General features: G+C 42.2%; 1 protein-coding gene and 1 long non-coding RNA gene across 4 annotated transcripts; both read right to left on the reverse strand.

Moving 5' to 3' along the window:
- Window positions 1–40: 40 nt before the first annotated feature.
- On the reverse strand, window positions 41–5,306 carry LOC124009790 (heterogeneous nuclear ribonucleoprotein C-like). Of its 3 annotated transcripts, XM_046321959.1 has the most exons (10): window positions 5,150–5,291; window positions 3,897–3,997; window positions 3,277–3,428; window positions 2,118–2,383; window positions 1,832–1,916; window positions 1,661–1,711; window positions 1,387–1,544; window positions 1,061–1,174; window positions 748–881; window positions 41–644 (listed from the first exon to the last, which is right to left on the reverse strand). In XM_046321959.1, exons 3-10 carry the CDS (start codon window positions 3,279–3,281, stop codon window positions 546–548), a joined length of 912 nt encoding a protein of 303 aa, XP_046177915.1. In that variant the 5' UTR covers window positions 3,282–3,428; window positions 3,897–3,997; window positions 5,150–5,291; the 3' UTR covers window positions 41–545. The 3 variants fall into 3 exon arrangements, with proteins under 3 accessions (XP_046177915.1, XP_046177916.1, XP_046177914.1); XM_046321960.1 differs by lacking the exon at window positions 3,897–3,997 and having other exon boundaries at window positions 1,844–1,916; window positions 5,150–5,306; XM_046321958.1 differs by lacking the exon at window positions 3,897–3,997 and having other exon boundaries at window positions 5,150–5,306.
- Window positions 5,307–10,905: 5,599 nt separating this feature from the next.
- Window positions 10,906–12,600, reverse strand: LOC124009270. The gene is made up of 3 exons (XR_006834265.1): window positions 12,241–12,600; window positions 11,991–12,133; window positions 10,906–11,071 (listed from the first exon to the last, which is right to left on the reverse strand). It is a non-coding gene; the product is annotated as an uncharacterized LOC124009270 (long non-coding RNA).
- Between the last annotated feature and the right edge of the window lie 805 nt (window positions 12,601–13,405).

Here is a 13,405-nt window from a genome sequence, read left to right on the forward strand (position 1 = left end):
AGTCATCTGACATCCAAACAAAGTAACCTCCAAATAGTGGTAAAAAGCATTAATCAGAGTATTTAATTGCAATTTATTACAGTACAACTTAGTATAAAAATAATAACATGAATATAAGGAACATACATACTCAGGTGGGCCCGTTTCTTCAAACCTTAACCCAATCTTTAAAGTTGTCATCTCTTGATTAGTAATGCCAATGTGGTGATTTGACTTGTGGCTCAGGTCAGAATAAACAGCCATTTCTGCTCTCTGCTGGTCAAAAGGAACAGCAGCACAGCAAATCACGCATTACTGCTTGCTACCTACAGCTAGTTCCAATGTAATTGGCTGCAGGACAATGCTAGATGTATAACAATGATAGGAGGGGGCTGAAATGGGGACAAACTAAATTGCGTCAAGAAAAAAATATACCTGTGGGACAATGGAAGGGTGGTAGTGGGGGCAGGTGAGTGACATTTCATAGTGTGGGAATTAAAATAGGAGTCGGAGGTCCCACTGGAAGTTGTGGATGTGTTTGTCTGTACAAGTGTGCATCCGTCTGTCTATGAATCCTCATCTCCGTTGACACTGTCACCATCGTCTCCATCCACATGTTCTCCTTCCTCCTCTTCATCATCATCATCCCTGTCTTGACTCTTTACCTGAGAGACCAACAATTGATTAGGTGGTGAGTACAAACAATCCAATAAGCATAAATACACCACCATTCATCTGTTGCAGACTCATTACATTTCTCCCCCCCACCTCCTCTAGCAGGTCCCCCTCAGAGTCATTGAGCTCCTGGTTCTCCCTCTCTCTCTTGATGCTCTCCTCCTTCTTGTTGCTGGAGTGCTGCAGTGAGGACACCGCTCCAGGTTCAGGCTTGGCACCTTTCCCTTCTGCCCAGAGAAACAGGTCAAACCAGACAGATAAAAAGGCGACAAAGAAAGTTGAAGATGAAATCCATCTGTGTATACAAGTCTGCTGAATACGGAGATACATAAACAGTACAAACTAGCTCATGAATGCGTTTGTTAAACTTTGAACACATAGTTCAAGTGACCCTCCTGCACCCTACCTGACTTCTTGCCGTGGTCCTTCTCCATGCGGCCTAGGCTCTCCAGCAGGTAGTCTACTTTGTGTTTAATCAGCATCAGCTCCTTCTTGATGGTCTGCAGGTCATCTGTTTTCACTGAGAGAGGAAACGGGAGAATATAAAGGTTTTAGAGAGCTTTTTTGACCACACTGCCTAATGAAGCTGTTTGACAAGTGTCATTAGCCACGTGATTCATCTTAAGCATTGACAGCATGTACTGCACCAGAGTGCTGTAACTTTGCTAGCGCGCAACTGTATTATGAGTAGTATGTCAGTTGAGTGGTTAGAGCAGAGGGCTGGGTACTAACTTGTTCTTGATGCCCTCTGGCTGCTCTTGGAGGAGAAACTGGCCTTGGTGCGGCGGCTACCCCCTCCAGTCATGCTGACCCGCGGGCGCTTGGATGGGATCACTGCTCGGGACAGGGGTGGAGGTGGAGGGGGCACGCGGGACGGGTACGAGTACACTCTGAGAATAGAGTAATGAATGAACCAACTTTTTAATTTACTCTAATTCCTCTTGCATATTAAGTTTTTAACTTGAGCAAAAATAGGATATGGGAACAGACAAAGCACTGGGCTCACCGGTCATAGTAATCTCTCTGGAAGTCGTAGTCCAGATCAAATGTGGGACTGCTGTGGGGAGAAGAAAATTAGTGGTCAAAAAAAGATACATGCATGCAGTGGAAGAGGCAGAGGAGGAAAGACACCATGTTCATATTTTAATATTAGGTATTTAAAAACGTGGTTCTTTACATTGAATCGGACCTGTACATGTCTCCCGCAGATCGCTTTGTGGTCTTTGACCTGTGGGGTTTGGGTTCTCCGGCCAAGTTAATGTCTGAGGAAGAGAGGACAGAGTCAGTCTTGGAAATACAATCTTTATCCATATTCAGTAGTCACAAAGAGCCACCTTTAAAAACAGTTATCCTCCAAGCACCCTAAAGTACCCTAAAATGTCAGTTTTGTTCATTACCCAAAGAACCCTGAGGCCAATTTGAGGCATTGCTCATCAGCTCCAGAAGCTGGCTTTAGTTCTTACCCAGCACCTGTCCCACGATCATGCGTCCGTCCTCACCCCCTACGGCAGCCCGGGCGCATCTCTCGTTGACGAACTGGACGAAGGCAAAGCCCTTGTGCACAGAACAGCCCACGATCTTGCCATACTTGCTGAAGATGGCCTCCACGTCAGTCTTGGTGACCAGTAGCGTGTTGAGGTTTCCGATGAAGACCCGGGAGTTGAGCGAGCGAGGGTCTGTCTTGTTGGTCACGTTGCTGGCCATCAGGGCACTGGTGGTGGGGGACCGACTGGTGGAGACAGATGAAATCTCAATTATCAACTGTGTCACTGCAAGAACACTACTCAACCATCTTTTTATATAAATAACAGAGTGGCAGGGAATGTTCCTAATAAAACACCGTTGACCTTATTCAGGTCCTATATCAACAGCATCACCAAGACATCGAAAATAGTTTTGAAGCATCTTATGCTCCAGCCCTGTCACCTCCACAAATGATTTGTTTTATGATTGTGTAGCATCTTAAAAAGTCTCCAGATGTCCATGTGTTGGTAGTATAGTAGTTATCTTTAATATCGGTGGTACATCTTCTCTGGTGCAAATCCAAACAGTCCGACTGTAAAAAAGACCCCGAATAAGCAGCAATAATCAGACATCACCCATCACAATATATAAAAACACCATTATGTCATACTTGTGGCTGTACATCACACTTCAATTGATATACAAACCAAAACTCACTCAATACAATTTATTTTTTACAAATAAATGGATGCACGAGTGTCCACTGACTGTTCAGACAACAGGATATTAGAATGGTGTGGAGGGGGCAATATGCAGGTTTTGGAGCAGGGTTTGTTTTATATTGCCTGAATTGCAAATCTGGGCAGGGGTCACAGTTAACAAGCCTCTAAGAGTAGGAAAGATGTCACGCAACAGGACCAGGCTAATATTTAGCGCTCTAAGCCTACGGGCAGGAAAAGGCACGTGTGTACAAATTAGAAATGTGGTGCTCATAATATTAGTGGCACATGTGGTAATTTGTGGAAGGCTAATACGCAAAGGAGGTTAGGCACAATTGGACATTGGGGAGTGAGAATCTCAATGGCACCGCATACAACCAGTGTGTCAAAAAAGTAAGCGTTAATAACAACCAATGGGGGTTAAATAACAATCACTCACTCCATAGCGTCTTTGTGCACGGCGGTCGTCTGTCAGTTCTTTGACACTGAGGGCAAGGCCAGTGTGTGCGGGCGGGTGTCTTGGGTGCTCTCAGCAAAAACTACAACTCCAGCAGCACCCTCAGAATGCAGAACTTCACCCCACGACTTATACTGAGGCGGGCGACAGAGATCACACCTCAGTGACATTGTACAGGGTTATTAGTCTTACCTGGTTGGTTTAGTTCATAGTTATGTGTCAAATACAGAGGAAAAACAGGGTTATTGGCATCCTATAGAGGACAAATTATGTAAGACTAGGAGCAGCCTAGCCAATCAGAGATGCAATATGCTTCAAGTACTTGTAGTTGCACATTATGCAAATGTATCAACATGTTGATAGATTGTGTTATTATGGTTCAGGTATCCATTACAGGGATAAGTCATAGTAGATAATGTGGTAATCACTGACAAGTCTTTTCAGATTTACTATAAGAGTAGTCATTTGTAATGCACACAGGGAAATAACATTGGAATGTTGTTTTGCATGAACATATAGAGTTGCTAAAAGGTAGTACTACGCCTACTTTGAGGACTTCACAAGCAGTGTATGTTCTGCACAGGGGCCACCAGAACACTCACGCTGCTTATGGGCCAACAGCAGCACCGCATGAGGTAGTGTGTGGGAGGCGGGAGCTGTGCACTGCAGAGTTGAATGTCCCGACTCATTTTATAGAACTCAACTGTGCAGATATGATAGAAGTGAAAATAAAAAAAAGACAGTGTACTAGGCATGCACCACAGATGAGACCAGACCAAACTAAAACTTGATTAGCAGCCTAATGATGAGTGACATCTAACAAGCTAATCAATCAGTGCTGGGGTCTCTGGCAGGGAGAGGCCTGAGGCACAGCACCACAACTCTGAACATTCGTGTTTCACCACCTGACTTCCAAAGTAAATGCTAGTAGCTAGAATCGCTTTTGAATGGCACTTACTGATAACTTTAACACTATTGTTTAGTGTAAGATGCACCTTGATTAAATCAGGTTCATTAAAAACTACACAATTTTACCAGCCCACACCGTGCCAAGGCAGCCTAAATAACCTCAATCTGCACCATCGAGCTAACTAGTAGTCAAAGACTATAGTATTATATTAGATAAACCTAGCTAGTTTTATATTGCTTTTGGGTCTAGCTAAGAGACTGAGCAAGGACAAAGTACATAACTGCATCATTCATAAAGTAACTTTTAATTAGTGTAACAAAAATAACAAATGTCTGTCGTCGGTCACATTAATTCTACGGTTATGAACATAAAATAACATGAATCTATTCGCTAACAATGGACAACCAGCATTTCTTGCAAAAAAAATAAAAAATTCCCGCAAAAATAGCGTTCCTGTACCAGTCAGACTCCAAAACCAGCTAATCACTAAAATAAAATAAAAACACCACAATATGTGCAACATGTTATGGATATCTAACAACAAAAATGGTCAAAATTGAAATAAATTCAACAATGGTAGCACGCCAGAGATAAAATCCACAAGGTTAGCTAGTTAGCTTACATGTTAGCCAACCAGCAAAATTAACACATAGAACTGCAGCCGTGTTGTAGTTATCGTCCACAAAGAAAGCAGTCTTCGCAGTTATTGTCTTAAAAAGCTCTGCTTATTACAACTCAGTTTGCAAGACAACAAAAGCTGGCAAAAACTGTATAAAAAGTAATGGGATCCTGCTCGCTAGGCTGTTGTTGGGCCAACTTGCCATCTACCTAGCTTTAAGAAATGGAACCATAATGAGTTAGCTAGCCGCCTGCTCAAATAGAAAAATACATTTAAAAAAGTAAAATTCCAAAAATACTGCAAAGTCAGAGGAAAAAAATACTCACCGGGAGCTTAAATATTTAAATGGCTTATATTTCAGCTAAATCAGTCATTAGTGCTAGTTCTACGGTCTTCTTCTTGCGGCTAAAATAAGCTGTTTTCAACCCTGCACGAAATGGCGCAGCACCCAACAAAGGGGAGGTAGCCAAGACTCCTTCTTCTACTTCGGTATAATGCCGTTCGCACATTTAGTTAATGCATGCTGCCACCTACTGTGCGGTAGTGTGTATTGAATCACCTTACCTTTTGTGACGCAAAAGTGAAAAACTTGCACCACCAAGTAACCATACACATATGTCACTATTTAATAAATAAAATCACTACCCTATTCCACTACTTTTCCCCTAACTGATTCTACACCAGGCTGACAGCCTGGGAGGAGGGGAGTCCTTCGTTCAACACACATTGTAACTCTTCTGCAGTAAAACTTCCAATACGCCCAAGTAATTCTCTGCAGCTGCCACCACAACATCTATTTTCTATGATTTACGTTACATTTCTGCAGTACAGATGATAACCAATGCAATGATTGCAAAAGTAAGAATCTTACTTAAGCACAAATTTGTAACATTCTGTATTGGCCTAGGCCTACAACTCACTCTTGACCCATCATCCTCTACTCTCGTCACTGCCTGAGACCCTGGCAATCTCAACCTCTCGCACAGGACACAATGGACGCACAGTTTTTCCACCGATACTACACATTCCTTTGTCCCATGCCCTCCTGCACACATCTCACATCTCGGAATCTCCCTCCAACACACTTCTGCAACATGACCATAAACTAGGCATCTGAAAATCTTAGTGGGTTCGGCACAAATGCTCTCCCTGGATAACTGACATATCCTAACATGACTTTATCAGGTAAAGACTGCTTCACAACTCAAAAGGACAGTGTAAAATATGGGTTGTTTATGAATTCGAAGGATCAATAAAAAAATTTAGGCCGGTAGCAACCACCACCAGGTGCCCGTTCAGAACACGAGAAAGCAGTTGTTCCAGTTCAAGGATTTAATGAAGATCCACATGTAACAGATGTGAAACGGCTAGCTTAGTTAGCAGTGTGCGCTAAATAGCGTTTCAATCAGTGACGTCACTTGCTCTGAGACATTGAAGTAGTAGTTCCCCTTGCTCTGCAAGGGCCGCGGCTTTTGTGGAGCGATGGGTAACGATGCTTCGTGGGTGACTGTTGTTGATGTGTACAGAGGGTCCCTGGTTTGCGCCCGGGTATGGGCGAGGGGACGGTCTAAAGTTATACTGTTACATTGGTGCCGTGACCCGGATCACTGGTTGCTGCGGAAAAGGAGGATGTCAAAAGGGGGGTGAGTGTAACGGATGTGAAACGGCTAGCTTAGTTAGCAGTGCGCGCTAAATAGCGTTTCAATCAGTGACGTCACTTGCTCTGAGACCTTGAAGTAGTAGTTCACCTTGCTCTGCAAGGGCCGCGTGGGTGACTGTTGTTGATGTATGCAGAGGGTCCCTGGTTCGCGCCCGGGTATGGGCGAGGGGACGGTCTAAAGTTATACTGTTACACACACACACAACACCACTCTCTCTCTCTCTCTGATACTAATTGTGGTTCTGTAATGAAAAGAGGAGAACTTAGACTATGGCACAGCATGGGAATATATATGCCTATTTGCATGTCAACAACTAAACAGGCTATGTGGACCCAAAAACATGCTAGATGTCACTCCCACTAGGCCCGAATCATCCTTTGCATGACCATCAGGGCAAGGCTCGGATTCTGAGGTCTTCGACGAAAACCTGCCACCACAGGTAATTCATCCTCACTATTGTCAGGTTCACTTTCTGAGCCATCAGAGACAGCAGAATATGGTTTGTACTTGGCACCATTCTTCCTCAACACACATCTTCCCTCTGCAGAACTCAAGTCCTTCTGTTCATCTGATTTAGAATTCCTCACAATCAAATGTCGACCGCATTATCTACCAAGGGAATTCTCTTCGATTATAATCACAGCCGTATATATTCCCCCTCAAGCAGACACATCGATGGCTCTGAACTAACTTTATTTGACTCTTTGCAAACTGGAATCCACATATCCTGAGGCTGCATTCATTGTAGCTTGGGATTTTAACAAGGCTAATCTGAAAACAAGATTCCCTAAATTGTATCAACATATCGATTGCGCAACCAGGGCTGGTAAAACCTTGGATCATTGCTATTCTAACTTCCGCAACGCATATAAGGCCCTCCCCCGCCCTCCTTTCGGAAAAGCTGACCACGACTCCATTTTGTTGCTCCCTGCCTACAGACAGAAGCTAAAACAAGAAGCTCCCGCGCTGAGGTCTGTTCAACGCTGGTCCGACCAATCTGATTCCACGCTCCAAGACTGCTTCCATCACGTGGACTGGGATATGTTTCGTATTGCGTCAAACAACAACATTGACGAATACGCTGATTCGGTAAGCGAGTTGTTGGGGAATAATCAGAATTGGTTGGTAACATAGGTAAGATGTTTTATATTCATCATATGTTTGTAAGTTACTTCTCATCAGAATATTATTTTTGTATAATACTGTGGCGGGGTTCCAGTATCTATTCTATGTCAAGACTAAGTTGCTTGGGCCAGAGAGAGGGGAGAGGTCAAGTGTGTATCTCTTGGCTCCACAATGTCTGTGTGCCAGTCAGTGTGTCTCTGTGATCTTGTCAAGATAGGATGGATTTGATATATGCCTGTTGATATGGAGGATTGGTTTATGGTTCTGAGTTTGAGAAAATAACATAGTTTAGGAGACAAAGCTGAACGATAAATTATGCCTATGTTGTCTGGATATGTGTGTCTTTGCTATAAAGGATCTCAGTAACAATGTGTGAGGGACTCTCTCAGAGAATTCATTGATAGACACTGAATTGATCTGAGAGTCACAGGGTTGTGATAGAGCTCATATAACTAAAGATGGACTTTGTGTTAACTAACTCTGACTTGTGTGTGGAAAAAAATTTCCACGACATTTGGCGACGAGGAGGGGATGTGAATCTTCACTCTGTGACCATTCCTGACGATCTAGGTAAATAAATCGTGCACGAGGGATCCCCTAAACTTGGGATCTCAGGGAAACCACACTTCGGGAACGAAGCAGATGGACCAACCTTTGATCTAAGAGGAAGCGATCCGAGTGGATACCACATCTCGAACTGAGTTTTTTTTAAAGAAATAGGTGAACGAACCACACACAGATCTGAAGTCGAGTTTTTAAATTATGCCTGTTACATATACTCTGAGCACGAATTCCTTTGTAAGGAAGGCACCTTGGCGGCGTAAGCAGGGCCGAGTCAGAGGAGAGTAATCTGGGGGTTTTGTGGACTCAAAAGATACTCTGCACTGTCCGGTTGCCAGTGACCAAGAGCCCTCCTGACACTGAATTGATCACAGTGGGGATTTGGTGAGGTCTGTCGGGGTGATGGGCCAGGGGACTGTGTATTCTAGGTGAAACACGGCACTTGGTGAAGCCCTATTGGAAGAACGACCTCATTCTGTGCGTCTGTGTGATTGTCTAAGTGACCCTCGGAGGTGGTGAATTTCAATTATTTTAAATGTGCTAGCCAGGTATGCTCTGGGTTACTCTGTGTGAGTATATTGTTATGGCATCACTAGGTAATAGTTGTCGGACCGTTCTGTGTGAGCGGGGTAGGGTTGACTCTGTGTGGGCAAACGTTTTTATGTGCTGATGTTCTGTGTGGACGTCTGACCAGGTCTGTGTGAACATCTGACCAATCCTGTGTGGGTGATCCTTAAAGTTCTGTGTGAGTACCTAAGATTTCTTAAGTTTTATATGGATTCTGTGAATTATTTTAAATTATGATGAATTGTATGTGTGTAAAATCAATTACTAGAGATTTGATAAAGTAATGCTGAGAATGATTAGATACAATTTAAACCACCCATTGGTAGACGTACATAGGTTTTGAGTTGGTATCTTAAATGGATAATTTGATAAAGATGAAGTTTTTATGCACTATTAAAATAATCTACAAAATCTGGGAAATTGAGCTCTAGAAACTGATTAGAGTGTGTCCACTTTTGGTTATCTTACCCTAACGATGTAACTATAAATTATAATATAATATAACTACATATTGGATTATCTCCGTCTGGGTGAAACATTTGAAATTTAACTGCCCTTAAAGATGATATAAAAATAAAAAAAGTATGTTTTTTTCATTGTTTTATCTAAACCAGATCTATTGTGTTATATTCTCCTACATTCAATTCACATGTACACAAACTTCAGAGTGTTTTCTTTCAAATGGTACCAAGAATATGCATCCTTGGTTCTGTGCCTGAGCTACAGGCTGTCGAATGTATGCACACATGATTGTAAGTCGCTTTGGATAAAAGCGTCTGCTAAATGGCATATATTATTATTATATTATTCTTCAGGTGGAAATTGCACACAGTAGGGGGGAGCTCTAAGAGGTTCAAATTAACAAGATAAAACAAACATTCAGATCAGATGATGGGGACAATTTCAGTGAAAAATATAAGAGGGCAACAGTACTTGTGCAAAATTTCAGAATGATAACTTCCAAAATGAGGGGGCTACATGACATTTATCATGAAGTCACCCAGGTGTCCCATACAAGTAGCCCAAATGTACCCAAGTGGCCAAATTGGTGAAGGTATACATTTTGAAACAAATAACTATATACAAAATACCAAAATGGTATTCTAACACACCCCCCCCCAAAAAAAATGGAGAAAAAAATGGGGAAAAAATGGGATTTTTACAAATTATTGATTAAAAAATCTATGAAGAAAAAAATATCTACATATACATTTACAAAATAACATGGGTAACTATTTACACACTTTCAATATTTGGAAGACCCTCAGTCCTCTATCAAATCAAATCTATGTATATAGCCCCAGCCTAAAACCCCCAAACAGCAAGCAATGCAGGTGTAGAGGCACAGTGGCTAGGAAAAACTCCCTAGAAAGGCAAAAACCTAGGAAGAAACCTAGAGAGGAACCAGGCTATGAGGGGTGGCCAGTCCTCTTCTGGCTGTGCCGGGTGGAGATCACAGTGGTTGTAGAGGGTGCAACAGGACAGCACCTCAAGAGTAAAAATGAACAGTTTAGGTTTCCATAGCCGCAGGCAGAACAGTTGAAACTGGAGCAGCGGCAAAGCCAGGTGGACTGGGGACAGCAAGGAGTCATCATGCCAGGTAGTCCTGATGCATGGTCCTAGGGCTCAGGTCCTCCTCCGAGAGAAAGAGAGAATTAGAGAGAGCATACTTAAATTCACACAGGACACCGGATAAGGCCCCCATTCGGAGTCAGTGTCACTGTGAAAGAAAATGTTCAGCTAGAATAGTTTCACATATGAGCCCTTCATCAACAGGTATAATAAACAGATATATATATATAGAGAGAAAGTACAGGGAACATAAGGTTGAATCTATTATTATGACCTGCTAGATCTACTATCTCTTTTATATCATGACATTTCAGCTAGATCTACTGTCTCTATTATATTATGACAGACCATCTGTACCTACTGTCTCCATTTCACTTTGGCCATTGTTGTGGGCCTGCCCTCCCCTCAACAGCCTCAAATAGGCTATTTCATGTGGGTTGGGGTGGGGCGGCAGACACACGCATCTCACATTTCATGACATTACATGTTTACATATTGCTTTTAAAATGTAAATAAAATCAAACAATATTTTATATTATTAATTTCAAAGTGAGTCATTTCTCCCAACAGATGTCAAAGAAAAGCTCTCTCACACACACACAGCAAGGATGGAGTGACAAAGTGCGGTGCTTAAAGACATGCAGAGCCTGCAATGGCATTACCATAATCTCTAGGCTGTGCCGAGTTCAACGAGATGCCCCGCTTGACCGTTGCTTGCTCGGTCTGAGCTCATAATGAAGCTTGGCCCTAAATTGCAGGTGCCTTGGGTGACAGCGGGAGAACAGTTAGGGTTAGAAGCACAATGAGACCTCGGGAACATTTCTGAGGTCCTCTCAATCTGTGCAACCCTAACCTTGACCATGTGGCATTAACCATTAACAGTTAAAAGAAGTTGTTTACATCAAACCGTTTTCAATGACTTCTCTCCCAATAGGAATACATTGCCTGCACCCCTAAATTCAACCTGAAGCCTATGTGGGTTATGAATGTCTTATGAACCTGTCTTCCATGACAATCCATCAAGCCACTATGAGGTCTACCTGTGTTGATTCTAAGCTTCCTGGAGCAACCAGAAGTTGTTAAATTCACCCAAAAGGCGTTTTGATGTACATAACCTGCAAATGTGAAAATGACTGCATCCAACCCTGTGTAGATCAGTCAGTTCTTAACGTAAACACTTGAGTTATGTGGCTCTAGAATCTATTAAAAAAGTTAAATTGATATCTTCTACAAACACTAGCGACCATATCTTTCTAGGCAAAACATACAAATAGTTGAATTACAATCAAAGCATTTACCGGGAACCAAACCCAGGCCTCTCCTGTTGCAGGCGAGTATTCTTCCACTGAACCACCAAAGCTACGTGAATAACTAAAAACTCTCCGCACATAAACCCACTTTACATGTATCTGTATTCGTAACTCCGGCACCGAGACAACAAAAATAGCCCTAATTTAAAAGCCCAAGCTTTTCCTCAGCGAGTATTCCAATTAATCTCGCTGTCGTTGTTTCTGACTCTCGCTTTTTCTCCCGATTGTCGCGCCTGACCTTCCCCTTAGTTAAATCACAATATCGTGATTATGTCCTAACCTGTCACAATGTTTGCAGGGAGTTTTACACTCCGGGCGAGATGTCCTAAATTATTGCAATTGAAACATTTTCTCTTTTAATTTTCACTTACCCTAACTTTCTCTACCTCTATTATCCCTCCGTTGGCTCCAGCAGGCTCCACATATGTGGGTGGTGGTTGTGCGCGTAGCTCCTCCAGCCGTATTCTCACCACCACTATTTAATCAACAGGATTACCTCTGTATGCTTGGTATACTAGAGAAGGATATAGTTTGTTACTCTCAATCCTAAACATTTTTAGAACATCAAATCAAAGACAACTTACATCATTGCCCCCAAATTCGAAAATAAATAATATTTACCGTCGTCTTGCAGACTGGGAAAAGCAATGTTCATGAGAATCCGTCACCGTCTCTGTCGACCTTAGATATATATATATACCGGCCTGTTCTTTGAACCTCAATTCAGACGCCAGGTCTTTAAATAATGGGTCCAGACCTGCCGGTGCACGGTTTTCGGCGTACTACAGGTTTAGAAATCCGCTCAAAGGACCAATTGTCAATGGAATTCAATAATTCCTATATGTGTTCATTAATTAAAATCATTCTGTCTGTTTCTAAGAATTTGTAAGATTCTTATTTGCATAAAATAGACAGGGACCAGTCTTATTAAAATGAGATAATAGTATTTATTCTCGGAGCGCGCTCAGATTGAACCACGAACAACAGTTTATATCCAAAATATGACCTCATTGGTTATAGAATGAATCTCCTCCTCTCGACCAAAACAAAGCAGGTTCAAAAGTTTATTCCAACCCACTAGCCCACTCCTGACACACACAACACATCAAGATTAACTTCTGAAGTCTCACCATTATCTATCACTATTCAGCAGACAGTTCCAGATAACGAAAACCTAGGGAGGCTCTCGCTGTCTTATTTAATTGCCACAGAGTTATAGCTGAGTGGGTTCAGAGGTTAATGAGCCTCTTTGCTTACTTCAAACACACCACACATACCTCTCCAACTAAGTTGGAATGGTGTTTATTATGTTTAATTACTCCTTGTTCATGAATTAACATTATTAATCAGATATATTAATCAGATATTGTAAAACCGGGTAGAGTTCAATTAGTTACAGTTCTATTTAAATGTAGATATTGTTTAGTCATTATTCATAAAATTCCTATCACTTTTTCAACCTCTCCCTGTCTGAGTCTGTAATACCAACATATTTGAAGCAGACCACCATAGTCCCTGTGGCCAAGAACACTAAGGAAACCTGCCTAAATGACTACCGACCCGTAGCACTCACGTCTGTAGCCATGAAATGCGTTGAAAGGCTGGTCATGCCTCACATCAACACCATTATCCCAGAAACCCTAGACCAACTCCAATTGGCATATCGCACCAACAGATCCACAGATGATGCAAACTCTATTACACTCCACACTGCCCTTTCCCACTTGGACAAAAGGAACACCTATGTGAGAATGCTATTAATTGACTACAGCTCAGCGTTCAACAC

This window comes from Oncorhynchus gorbuscha, linkage group LG22, assembly GCF_021184085.1.
Source record: "Oncorhynchus gorbuscha isolate QuinsamMale2020 ecotype Even-year linkage group LG22, OgorEven_v1.0, whole genome shotgun sequence".
Lineage (NCBI taxonomy): Eukaryota > Metazoa > Chordata > Actinopteri > Salmoniformes > Salmonidae > Oncorhynchus > Oncorhynchus gorbuscha.